Source organism: Scardinius erythrophthalmus (assembly GCF_964197995.2).
Source record: "Scardinius erythrophthalmus genome assembly, chromosome: 9".
NCBI classification, from domain to species: domain Eukaryota; kingdom Metazoa; phylum Chordata; class Actinopteri; order Cypriniformes; family Leuciscidae; genus Scardinius; species Scardinius erythrophthalmus.
Window position 1 is genome coordinate 45,237,708 of NC_138229.1, and position 14,171 is coordinate 45,251,878.

The following is a 14,171-nucleotide window of genomic DNA, read 5'->3' on the forward strand; positions in this document are numbered from 1 at the left end:
AGGGGTGTTCAAATGCACCCTGTATTTGAAAGGAAGAACATTTATTTATTTACGATACATTATTTATTCACAAAGAAATTGGTGTCCTTTAAGGTTGGATTTTTCCTAATTTTTCAAATTAAGGCATTAAGTTCAGTTTCCAAAAGATGATTTTTTTATTCCTCTTTTTAGTCAACTTTAGTATGGGTGTCTAAACTTATGCATTGTAAACATTAGGCCTAGGCTAAAGCTATTAAATAGCAGTCCCAAACTAGTTTTTGTTAATACAATGTTGGTATGAGCCACTACAGTCATTTAAAAATATAAAAAATAACACAAAGAAAAATAGTGGCATTTTGGGGTTATATGGAAACGACAGTTACCATGGTGAATACACAATATTAACAATAACTGTTAATGAAACATTGAAACTGGTGAATAGAATGAGAATCATACCTGCATTACTTCTATTTCGTGTAATTTACCACGTAACGGCGTTGCATGCTCGTAGTTTCTTTTGCACTTGATCAGTGAGGCGATACAGCGCGCGCCGCTGAATTTGCGCGTGCAATTGAGTGTGCGCTACGAGAACAGGATAACGACTGACAGGACAAGAAAGTCCGTTTTTCTGAGGTGAAAAACTTTATTTCAGCGTACACTTATGTCACTGCCTGCCTGGTAGTTCCTATTGTGCTGGGTTTTCTGAAGTAGTCATGATTCGCCTCTCATAACATAACATGCTCTAAACACGCACGCAGTGTGGAAAAGGAGGAGCGGAGGCGCGGGGAGCAAGGATCACAGCGCAAATTTGAACTATATCGATGTGATATGGTCTAATTCCATATCGCATTTAAAAAATATATCGATATATTTTTTAAATCGATATCGCCCAGCCCTACCTGCATTATAAGTGTGTCACTGAAATATAGTTCTACCTCAGCGCTCAGCTGTAGCCTGACATGCACTTTCCGTGAGCGGTAATTGAAAACCCGGAGTGGACTATGAGCGGAGTGATTACAGAGTGCTTAGAGTGGAGAGAGGAACGTGCTTTTGCTCCACTCCAGGCTTTGATCACATCCCCCTCAGCAGGGTGAATACACCTCGTCTTTCCTTAATTTAAGACCTATTCAAACTAAAATTAAGATATTTATTACACTATTTGAGAAATGAAAGCCTATTTACGGCCTTAAAATTATGAAAAGTGAATTTAAGCAATGACGGAAATCCGTCATGGACTTGCTGCAATTAACGGAAATCCGTCGTAGCGACGGAGAACTTTAATCCCTGTACTTAAGGGTTTCTTTAAGTGAAACGTCATAAACACTTAGAATTTCCCTTAAATGCAGTTTTTTCACTTAAATAATCCCTTAAAAAGCGTTAAGTGTTGCATAAAACCCCTTAACGGTCATTTCCCTAAGTATAACTTAAGGTTTGGAAATCGTAACCTTAAGAGTAACGCGGACAAAAATAAGACGACATGGCTGAATTTATGGAACCAGCTGAAGATCATTATGTGCCAAGAAGAATTTTTAGGGATAGGGAGAACCCTTTGGACCATTTTAGCGCTGAAAAATTGTTGCAAGAATACCGATTTGATCGACGCGCAATATTTGCGCAATACATCGCTGACAAACTAGAGAGCGACCTTGACCATGTCACACATCGCAACCACTCTTTACCTGCGGTGTTACAAATGCTTAGCACTGCGGGGTTTTTTTTTTTTTTTTGCAACTGGGAGTTTTCAGTAGTGGGATATGTTTTACATGTGCATAAATCGGCTACCATTCAATAAATGTAGGCTACAATTAGTGTGTATCGGATTTTCAGGTGATATTCTCAATTCATTCAGTTAACGACGCTCTGAGGTAAAGTGTTCAGACTGCAGACTTATAGCAACGATTATATTTAATTGTACAGTACAGTCATAACATAACGTACAGACATTATCTTAATTCCATAATGTCCTTAAACATAACAATATTGCTGGCCATAAACTGAGAAAGTGCGCGTCTGGTGTGTGATACAGTTGTCCTAGACACGACGCGCGTTTTAGTGTTTTGCGTATCTATGGCAACAACAGACTTTTATAACGTGAATCCAGGATCGCTGTCGTGAAACACTTAAATGTTTCCCTTACCTAAGAGAACCGTTTAAGAGATTATATGCAACACCCTTAAGTTATTCTCTTAGGTAAGGGGAAATCGCCCCTTAAGTATCACACTTAAGGGAAAAACTTAAGGTGCTTTATGCAACCGGGCACAGAACTTTATTTTGAATTTTTAAATTGAATTTAAATAAATACAATTGGTTACCATGGCTTTATTTGTAGAACATTTACTAAAGGGGATTTTAGGCTCGTTTCTGGTAAGCCAGGAAAGTTTTCTCAACAGAAATGGAACATTAATATTTGTTTTGTGTTATGTTATCTAACGTTTCTCACACATTATAGTAACAAAATGACTGCTAATTGTAAATTGCTATCGTCTGCAGCTTTCTGTGGAAGACGGGAGATCAGATGTGCTGTATTAAACTAATTAGAGCTCTTTATAGGTCATTACACAAAAACATCTGCAAGGTTTTAACTAGAAGGTTAGTTTACATGGTCAATAGCAAACGTTCTGTACGTTCTTTTGAGGTTATTTACAACGTTATTTATTTATAAAATAACCAAATGCTAACGTTAAGGAATGTTCTTTCTTGGAAATTGGCTGATTCTGACATTTCCTGGAGGCAATAATCAAATCAGTCATGACTGAAGTGATGAAACTCCAGACACATGTCTGTCTCTTGAAAGTGCTGTTTGGAGTAATATTAATAAGACTTCAGAGGGGTTATGATCAGGCAAGAGCTTCAGCGATAGAAAGCTGATGTTTCTGCTCCACACGAGAGTCACGCTGTTTCACAGAGCCGAGATCTGCTGTTGTAGTAATGTTGGCTCCAGGAACAGGACAGTTTACTTTACTTCACTTCAGCTTCATCGACATGTTGGGGTGATTTCAAACATCAACAGTGTTTCTCAGAAATCACTTACTGCTTTTGTTTTTATTTAAATAAAGTTTTATTTTAGCTTTACCAAATTTAATATTTGAGTTATTTTTTAATCAAATGTTAAATGTAGTTATTTTTTATTTAAATCAAATTTTATTTTTGAAATGTGTTCATTTATTATTTGTTTAAACTAAAATGTATTTATACCAATTTAATTAATTTTAATGTTGCATTTAAACAATGCTAATTAATTTGTATTATAATAAAACGTACAGTATTTAATCTTTTTTTTTTTTTTTTACAATTTCAAACTTTTTCTCTCAACCTTCTCCCAGACTCCAGTTTGAAAGTCGTATCAGTCTTCTTTTAAATTACTGAAAGAGACCGTAAGAGATTCTCTTCAATTTCTTTCTATCTTGAGTTAAATATTCATTCAGTTCATTCAGACTGTTCAGCTGTGCTGCACCAGTTTACAAAGGAACTGAGGTTTATTCAGAGATATAAAACACTGAGATGTCCTGTACTTACATACAAAAACTAGACTTGAGAACAAATATTTACAAAATCACATTTACTGCCTTTCAACATATTAATGCCCAGCGTCTCGTGTCAGTCTGTGCTCGTTTGAAGGACAGACCCAACTCTCTCTCTTCCGATCACTGCTGTACATGGTGTCGCGACAGACGTCCTCACACACACACACACACACACACACACACACACACACTCACTCACTCACTCACTCACTCACTCACTCACTCACTCACTCACTCACACACACACACACACACCCGTGTCTCAGCTGAGCATGGTGAGGTGCTGGCGGTGGATGTGGTCCTGCTCCAGCTCCTCGTGACTGGGATGCCAGAGTCGGGTCAGGATCCGCTCCATGTTGAGCGCGTACATGCTGTGAGACGGCATCACCCTGCGCTGGACCTGCACACACACACACACACACACACACACACACACACACACACACACACACACACACACACTCACTCACTCACTCACTCACTCACTCACTCACTCACTCACTCACTCACTCACTCACTCACTCACACACACCCGTGTCTCAGCTGAGCATGGTGAGGTGCTGGCGGTGGATGTGGTCCTGCTCCAGCTCCTCGTGACTGGGATGCCAGAGTCGGGTCAGGATCCGCTCCATGTTGAGCGCGTACATGCTGTGAGATGGCATCACCCTGCGCTGGACCTGCACACACACACACACACACACAATATCACTCTAACTACACACACCCAGTCTGAAAGCTCGACTCACCACAGAAACCAGGCGTCTGTGAGAAGAACAACAGCGGAAAACCTGAGCAAAGTCACTGAAGGTCTGCTGGACGGATGCACAGATATATTGTCAGCCTTCATTTATACAGTGATAACAGGAGATTACAGTAACAGAGATTGTTCTGGCTTTAATAAAGTTATTGTCCAGATAAAGTTAGTTTTGATCGATTCACTTCTGTTGTAAAGATCATTAGTTATTAACTTAGGGCCGCTAACACGGCACCGTTCTCACAGAAAACAGAAACTTTTAATGTGTTCTGGCCGTTCACTTGCACAACAACAGTGTTTGGTGATCGAGAACACAAACTTTGAAACAGTTTCCAAGGTGCAAGTTTAGAAAAACTGATAATCTCCGTGTAAACTTACAAAAACACGAATCTGTGAAAATGATGATGGCGTGCACATGCATATTACGCATTTAGTCTACAGATGAAAGCCTATATTATAAGGCTACATTTCTCAGCTAAAACTCAGTTCAGGCCAGGTGTTGGAGGGGGCCACGTGATGCAGGCGGTGAGGAAAGACGTGCTTTAGTGAGCTCCTCTGATTAGCTATAATATTCGTCGAAAATCCTTCATTAATCTCCCTAACTGGAAGACATTTGAGTCTATTAGTATCTGGAAATACATTTTTGTTTATGGCACAACACAATTTACGCCGAAAAGGACGTAAAACACGACCAATTAGCAACACTGCCGAAACTGACGACCTCGACACGTTAACTAATATGGCCGAAGATGTGGAAGGTGAAGTATCACTACAGACTCTGTGGAAAGAGATCAAAGCCAGCAAAGAGGACATCAGCAAAAAAATTGACAGGATGACCATTGACATTCAGACCAAGTTGACCCGTATCGAAACCTCTATGACAACATTATCTGAACAGATGGTCGAGGTCGAAGCTAGAGTAAGCGCCACAGAGGACGACTTGAGAGACACTCGATCGACAGTCAGTTGCTTGGAGAAGGATGTCTCCTACCTTAAAGATAAAGTGCAAGACCTGGAGAACAGAAGCAGGAGATCTAACATTCGTATTGTTAACTTGCCAGAAAAATCAGAGGGAGGCAATATGGTTTCGTTTCTGGAACGCATTATTCCAGAGATCCTTGGCGCCGAAAACTTTCCATCTCCGCCGACAATTGAGAGGGCGCACAGAACTGGAAATATTTCGTCAAACAGAACGACTCCAAGGATAATCGTGGCGAAATTCCTGAACTTTAGAGAGAAGCAGAAAATCCTTCAACTTGCGAGAGAACGTAAGGAGCTATACTATGAAAACCGGCGCATTCATCTCTTCCCTGATTTTAGCGCGGAGCTGCAGAATGATCGGAAGGCTTACACGGTGGTGAAGCGAATGTTGAGAGATCGGGAAATCGAGTACTCCTTCGTATACCCTTCCAAACTTCGGATCCTGCACATGGGTAAAGCCAAGATCTTCTCTACGCCATCTGAGGTTAAGAACTTTATTGATTCACAAAGCAAGGACACAGATGCTTCTACTCCTGAATGAGAATTGAGATACGTTACTTTCTAATGGCCTTCATATAAAGATCACATGTGAGTCTTAAGTATAGATTTTTCATTTTCTTATTTTATTTTGTTGACAGAAGGCCATAACAAATAATATCGCAACGCTGCAAGACCACAATTTTTCCAATGTTGTATTGACTGTTCATCTAGTCTAGTTTGTAATATAGTCGAATACTTGAATTTAAGTTTGTTAATTGTCCGCGATTCAATAAGTGTAATGATAATAGAAAGATACTGACCGATACACTTATATTTTAGCGGAGGAGGAGAGTTGACACGTCATATAGATGAATATATAGCTCATCAGTTACTGTCAGCTACAAGTTCAGTAGCAAAGGGTTAAAGGCGAGCTAATTTGCCTTTTTTTTTTTCTTTCTTTTTTCTTCATTTTCTTGAAGTTAAAATTTTACCTCGGGGGATTTTTGTTTTTATTTTTCATTTTTCACGCAGCAAGATGTACATTTATTATGTAATAGCAAAACATTATGTTAATGGAGACCTGCACGGATACTTTAAAGCTCACGGCAAATGGCTAGTACTTTAAATTGTGTATCATGGAATGTTAGGGGTATAAATAATCCAGTTAAAAGAAAAAAGGTGCTTTCATATTTAAAAAGGGTTAACACTGATATAGCTTTTATTCAGGAAACTCATCTTACAGATCAGGAACATAGAAAACTTAAGAGAGAATGGGTTGGTCAGGTCTATTACTCATCATTCTCATCTAGTGGTCGAGGTGTAGCATTATTAATTCATAAAAAAATACAATTTAACCTGATAAATACACACTCTGATAATGCTGGGAGATATGTAATTGTTGAATGTGAATTGAACAGGGAAAATATAACCTTGGTAAATGTCTATGGTCCAAACCATGATGACCCAATTTTTTTTAGTAAATTACTATTAAGATTAGCTACTGTTAAGGGCAACTGTATTTTTGGAGGTGACTTTAATCTAGTTCTAGATCCTCTTAAGGATAGATCCTCAAAAAAATGTCATAAATCAAAAGCAGCAGCTATTCTGAATCAAGGCATGACTGACTTGGGGCTGTATGATGTATGGCGCAATCTCTATCCAGACCAAACTGACTACTCATTTTATTCAAATGTACATAATGTTTACTCAAGAATAGATTTCTTCTTAGTATCACAAACATTAGCTTACCAAGTGAAGGACTGTATTTTCCTTCCTGCATCCATCTCTGACCACAACCCTGTCAAGCTTACGTGGGAACCAGCAATGGCTCTACCCTACTCCAAAAACTGGAGATTTAGAACTTATATGCTGAAAGACCCAGATTTTATCCAGTTTATGACAACTCAAATTCAAATTTTCCTTAAAGCTAATGCTAATTCAGCTTCACATTCAGTTATATGGGAGGCACTTAAAGCATTCATGAGAGGACATATTCTCTCATACGGGGCCTATAAACAAAAAGAAAAGAGAGCTGTTTTAACAGAGTTAGAAAAAGAAATAAGATCATTGGAATTAGAACATTCATTGACTAATAATGAAGAATGCTTGACACAACTTACTAAAAAACGGGTATTATATAATAACATGTGCACCCAGAAGGTTGAGTCTATTATGGCAAGAACAAAATATCACTACTACGAATTTGGAGATAAGACTAGCAGATTATTGTCATGGCAAATTAAAAAAGAAGAATCAGATCGATATATTCACATGATACAATCAAATGATGGAAGATATATAAAAGATCCTAAAGAAATTAATACTTTATTCAAGGACTTTTATGAAACTTTATATAAAACTGATCACTGTCAGGAAAATGTCGGAGCTAAATCTTTTTTAAATAAAATACAGTTACCTAAGATTGATGATGAAGATAATATACTATTGAATTCAGACATAACTGAGAATGAGGTACTTAAAGCCATTAATGCTTTGGAAAATAACAAGGCCCCTGGACCAGATGGCTTCCCAATTGAGTATTTTAAGTCGTTTTCAAATACTTTATTAACTCCTTTTACAAACATGATTAAAGAATCACTTGAGAGAGGCTCACTTTCACATTCCCTGGAATTGGCAACAATAACATTACTTCATAAACCAGGGAAAGATAGGCAAAAATGTGGGTCATATAGGCCATTAAGTCTCCTTAATGCTGATTATAAAGTTTTGACCAAATTGCTTGCCCTAAGATTAGAAATTGTTATAACAAAAATAATACATCCAGATCAGACAGGATTTGTTAAGAATAGACAAGGCTCCGATAATATTAGAAGGTTATTACATATAATTGATATTGCTCAAAATCAGAAATTATCCATGTTTATTCTGTCTATGGATGCCGAAAAGGCTTTTGACAGAATTGAGCCCACTTTTCTTTTTGCAACTATAGAAACCATGGGCTTTGGGTCGAAGTTCATTGGATATTTAAAAACTATTTTTAATTCTCCTAAAGCACAAATATACACAAATGGTATTACGTCACATACATTTACATTATCTAGAGGTTGTAGGCAAGGCTGCCCTATATCTCCCTTATTATTTGCCCTGGCTGTCGAACCCCTCGCTATTGCAATAAGGTCCCATAACGTAATTAAGGGAATTAAAATTGGTACTAATGAACACAAATTATCCCTTTATGCTGATGACTTGTTGGTATATCTGACTAATCCACAATTCTCTATCCCCCCCTTGCTACGTGTATTTGAGGAATACAGTGATATATCTGGCTATAAATTGAATTATGAAAAGAGTGAAGCATTTCCTATTAATATACCAGATGAGTTAAAATATATAGTTACACCACTAAAGCTGTGTACTAATGGGTTTAAATATTTAGGTATTCAGATTGACTTAAAACATGATGACATGTTCAAAAAAAATTACTCCATACTTCTGGACAGAGTGAAAGATGATATGCTAAAATGGAAAGAATTACCCTTATCATTAATTGGCAGACGGAACTAAATAAAGCACTTTCTGACTTTCTATGGAAAGGCAAAAATCCCAGAGTAAAACTTCTTAAACTTCAAGCACCATATAAAAAAGGCGGACTACAACTTCCAAATTTTAGACACTACTACTTAACTTCGCAATTTCGGCCTATATGGATCTGGCTGCATCCTGATAAGGCTGATACTAGCTGGACAGTAATAGAACAGTGGGAGATGGGTTCCATCCCACTAAAGGTTGTTCCCTTCTTGGGGTCAAAAAGATGCTTGTCTACATTCACTAAAAACCCATTAATACTTCATACATTTTTCGCATGGATGGAATCGCATAATATAGGCGGTCTTAGTGCTGTTCCGCTAAGGCATCTACCCCTTTGTGAAAACCCTATTATACCTCTTGGTATTGCTGATAGTATTCTAAAAGCATGGGCGAGTAAAGGTATAAAGACACTGGATGACTTGTATGCCAATAACTCTTTAATGAGCTTTGAATTTCTATCCCAGAAATATAAAATCCCAAAACATAATTTCTTCAAATATTTACAAGTCAGGCATTGGGTCAAAGAGATCACCCCCCAGACATTTCCTAAAAGTCCAATGCTATCGCCGTTTGAAAATGTTATGTTTAACACGATTGTGTCCTCCCCAAAGGGTATTGCTTCTGTAGGATATAGTACATTAACAAATAATTTTAAGCCATTTGACAACGTAATCTTGAAGCAGAGATGGGAAAGAGACCTTGACTGTAAATATGATCTGATGGAGTGGGAATGTATTATGGAAAGAATGCAAACTATGTTAATATCTACCAAACATAGACAAATCCAATTTAATATCCTGCATCGAACATATTATACTCCTCAGAAACTTCACATGTTAAATACTGATATATCTGCAAAATGTCAAAGGTGTAAAGCATCTGAAGGAGATTTACTCCATATGCTTTGGAATTGCCCTGTTTTGAATGATTTTTGGGAATATATAATTGATGTATCTTCAAAGGTTATAGATATTCCAATTAGTAACGATCCTAGAATTTGGATATTAGGGGATACTGATTTATTAGGTCCTTCTCATCATAAAAAGTATTTCACACTGTTGGCAGGAACTGCGGGGAAAAAATGTATATTAGTGAACTGGAAGTCGGCTCATTCTCCATCAAGAAAACAATGGATCAATGAACTCATCTCATATTGCACCCCCGAGAAAATCCTTTTCAATGTAAGGAAATCACCAAAAACTTTTGAAAAAATTTGGGGACCTTTTCTGGAGCTTTTACCTTCTCTTACTGCAAATTAATTGCATTAACATTCCGTATGTTTTATGTTTTAGATTTTATGCTAATGATAAGTACAGCCAATTAAGTGGGGTCTGAATTGCTGTTGTGTTTTTTAGATGTAATTTTGTTTTTTAATTTTTTTTATTTATTTTTATTTTATTTTATTTTATTTTATTTTTTTATTTTTTTTGGGGGGGGGGGGGGTTGGTATATAGTCTGATTTTGTAAAAGAAAAATGACAAATGTAATGTCATGTATATTTGCTTTGTTTCATGTATCATAACTTACAAATAAAACTATATAAAAAAAAAAAAACTCAGTTCAGAAGGGTTTGGAATATGGCATAAAACATTTGCGAATAAAGCAGCGTTTCCATCCCATGTGTTCAAGAGAACAAAAGCATCACTTCCTGGGAAACTGGCTCAAAATATCAGTAATAAAAGTGTAAGTTTCTGTGATGTGGCTGTTTTTCCCTCCATCATAAACGAGTGTGTCTCCGAGCGTCAGACGAAACACCAATGCTGTCGTGTTCTCCTGCGTTCGGATGCTGGTGTTCGGGAACACACTCGTGTGAGAGACGCTTCTGGAGGGAATTACACCAGATCATCCTGATCACACACTTCGACTCCGGCGTTTCAGAAACACCAAACCAACATTAGAGATGCTGCGATGCCATTGGTCCACTAGTTAGATCAGTTATCCAATCACAGCTCACGCTGAGCCAAAGTCATGTGAGTTTGAGGAATTTATTCAGCAAATGTGTTTCCATCTTAGTTTATGTGTGTTATCGGATAAAACGAGTATCTGCTTTAATTGCAGGCGTTTGTATGTGCATGTTCAGAACTGATGCACATCTTGGCTGGGTTTTTTTTTATGCGATATCCCAAAATGCACATAAAAGCAGTTTTAGAGGAAACACAGCTAGTGACGTGTTCAGTCCCTGGTTTACTGTGACACAGAGGCACAGTATGAATAAAGCACACACTGACCACAGTATGAATTAGAGTTATGAACTACTGGTGTGTGTTCGGCGCACCTGCAGGGCTTCCAGCAGGTCGTATCCGCTGATGGGCGGCAGTGGAGGCGGGACACGGTCTCCTGAACACGCCAGCAGGAGAGCGGCCTGTTGCTCCGCATCATCCGGAGACACCTGAGGAGGAGGGCCGGCAGGAAGTGATGCGCTCGGGGGAGGCCTGCCACACACACACACACACACACACACGTTTACATCACGAGCTGCAGTGACGGTGGTAGCTCATTTCAAGTAACTCGAGTTACGTAATCAGATTACTTTTTCTAGTAACTAGAAAAGTAACGCATTATTTTTTCAGTTTACAACAAAATATCCAAGTTACTTTCCCACACATTTACTGACTGACAGCTCTCTTGCTGAGAGAAACAAAGTGAAGAGGTGTTGAGTATGATGGTTATTGTAGCTCTAGACTAAATGTGAACATGCATTTACTCGTCTCACTTGCACAGAAACATTCAGTGTTCCTCAAAATGAATAAAAACAGTGAAATGCAATCTCAGAATTTTACTCAAAACTTTTATAATTAACTATATTAAATTACACAAATACACTAAGTATTTAATCTCACTTTATTAACCAGTGTCTTTGCTGCTGACCTTCAATGATCTAATTCAACCATACTAATAAGCAAAAATGACTTTAGATTAGATTTAGAAATAAGAGTGTTGAACTTCCTTCTTCACATCCTATTGATCTTTAATCCAGAACAGAAGCTGAAAGGTTTGTTTGAGTGGCGCCCTCTACTGTACTATACCTCTACTGTACACTACTGTACTATACCTCTACTGTACGCTACTGTACTACACCTCTACTATACACTACTGTACTATACTGTACTATACCCTACCTCTACTGTCCTATACTGTACTCAACCTCTACTGTACACTACTGTACTCTACACCTCTACTATATTATACTGTACTCTACTGTATTATACCTCTGCTGTACTCTACTGTATTATACCTCTACTGTATACTACTGTATGCTACTGTACTCTGCTGTACTCTACTGTACTATACTGTACGGTCCTCCACCTCTACTGTACTCTGCTGTACTCTGCTGTACTCTACTGTACTATACTGTACAGTCCTCCACCTCTACTGTCCTATACTGTACTATACCCTACCTCTACTGTCCTATACTGTACTATACCCTACCTCTACTGTACTATACTGTACTATACCCTACCTCTACTGTACTATACTGTACTATACTATACCCTACCTATACTGTACATTACTGTACTCTACCTCTACTATATCATACTGTACACTACTGTACTATACCCTACCTCTACTGTTCTATACTGTACTATACTATACCCTACCTCTACTGTACATTACTGTACTCTACCTCTACTATATCATACTGTACACTACTGTACTATACCTCTACTGTACACTACTGTACGCTACCCTACCTCTACTGTCGTATACTGTACTATACCCTACCTCTACTGTCCTATACTGTACTATACCCTACCTCTACTGTCCTATACTGTACTATACCCTACCTCTACTGTACTATACTATACCCTACCTCTACTGTCCTATACTGTACTATACTATACCCTACCTCTACTGTCCTATACTGTACTATACCCTACCTCTACTGTCCTATACCCTACCTCTACTGTACTATACTGTACCCTACCTCTACTGTACTATACCCTACCTCTACTGTACTATACTGCACTATACTATACCCTACCTCTACTGTACATTACTGTACTCTACCCTACCTCTACTGTCCTATACTGTACTATACCCCTACCTCTACTGTACTATACTATACCCTACCTCTACTGTCCTATACTGTACTATACCCTACCTCTACTGTACTATACTATACCCTACCTCTACTGTCCTATACTGTACTATACCCTACCTCTACTGTACTATACTATACCCTACCTCTACTGTACATTACTGTACTCTACCTCTACTATATCATACTGTACACTACTGTACTATACCTCTACTGTCCTATACTGTACTATACCCTACTTCTACTGTCCTATACTATACCCTACCTCTACTGTACTATACTATACTATACCCTACCTCTACTGTCCTATACTGTACTATACCCTACCTCTACTGTCCTATACTGTACTATACTATACCCTACCTCTACTGTACTATACTATACCTCTACTGTACATTACTGTACTCTACCTCTACTATATCATACTGTACACTACTGTACTATACCTCTACTGTCCTATACTGTACTATACCCTACCTCTACTGTACTATACTGTACTATACTATACCCTACCTCTACTGTACATTACTGTACTCTACCTCTACTATATCATACTGTACACTACTGTACTATACCTCTACTGTCCTATACTGTACTATACCCTACCTTTACTGTCCTATACTGTACTATACCCTACCTCTACTGTACTATACTGTACTATACCCTACCTCTACTGTCCTATACTGTACTATACCCTGCCTCTACTGTACTATACTGTACTATGCTATACCCTACCTCTACTGTACATTACTGTACTCTACCTCTACTATATCATACTGTACACTACTGTACTATACCTCTACTGTCCTATACCCTACCTCTACTGTCCTATACTGTACTATACCCTACCTCTACTGTACTATACTATACTATACCCTACCTCTACTGTCCTATACTGTACTATACCCTACCTCTACTGTCCTATACTGTACTATACTATACCCTACCTCTACTGTACTATACTGTACTATACTATACCCTACCTCTACTGTACATTACTGTACTCTACCTCTACTATATCATACTGTACACTACTGTACTATACCTCTACTGTCCTATACTGTACTATACCCTACCTCTACTGTACATTACTGTACTCTACCTCTACTATATCATACTGTACACTACTGCACTATACCTCTACTGTCCTATACTGTACTATACCCTACCTCTACTGTCCTATACTGTACTATACCCTACCTCTACTGTACTATACTATACCCTACCTCTACTGTCCTATACTGTACTATACCCTACCTCTACTGTCCTATACTGTACTATACTATACCCTACCTCTACTGTACATTACTGTACTCTACCTCTACTATATCATACTGTACACTACTGTACTATACCTCTACTGTCC

The 14,171-nt window shown here is 38.1% G+C and overlaps 1 protein-coding gene across 15 annotated transcripts in view; it reads right to left on the minus strand.

The window, feature by feature from the left end:
* The window catches only part of LOC308695281 (transcriptional adapter 1), a 65,011-nt gene that overhangs the window by 35,317 nt on the left and 15,523 nt on the right, over positions 1-14,171 (minus strand). For 6 of the 15 annotated variants that reach the window (XM_081373377.1, XM_081373366.1, XM_081373378.1 and 3 more), the window contains exons 7-9: positions 11,042-11,198; positions 4,250-4,312; positions 1,713-3,903 (exon numbers count right to left, since the gene is read on the minus strand). In XM_081373377.1, the coding sequence (XP_081229503.1) occupies positions 3,766-3,903; positions 4,250-4,312; positions 11,042-11,198 (358 nt within the window). In that variant the 3' untranslated portion in view covers positions 1,713-3,765. Of the gene's footprint in view, positions 1-1,712; positions 4,181-4,249; positions 4,313-11,041; positions 11,199-14,171 lie in introns of those variants that run through there. The other 9 variants (XM_081373370.1, XM_081373367.1, XM_081373371.1 and 6 more) reach the window with 2 other exon arrangements.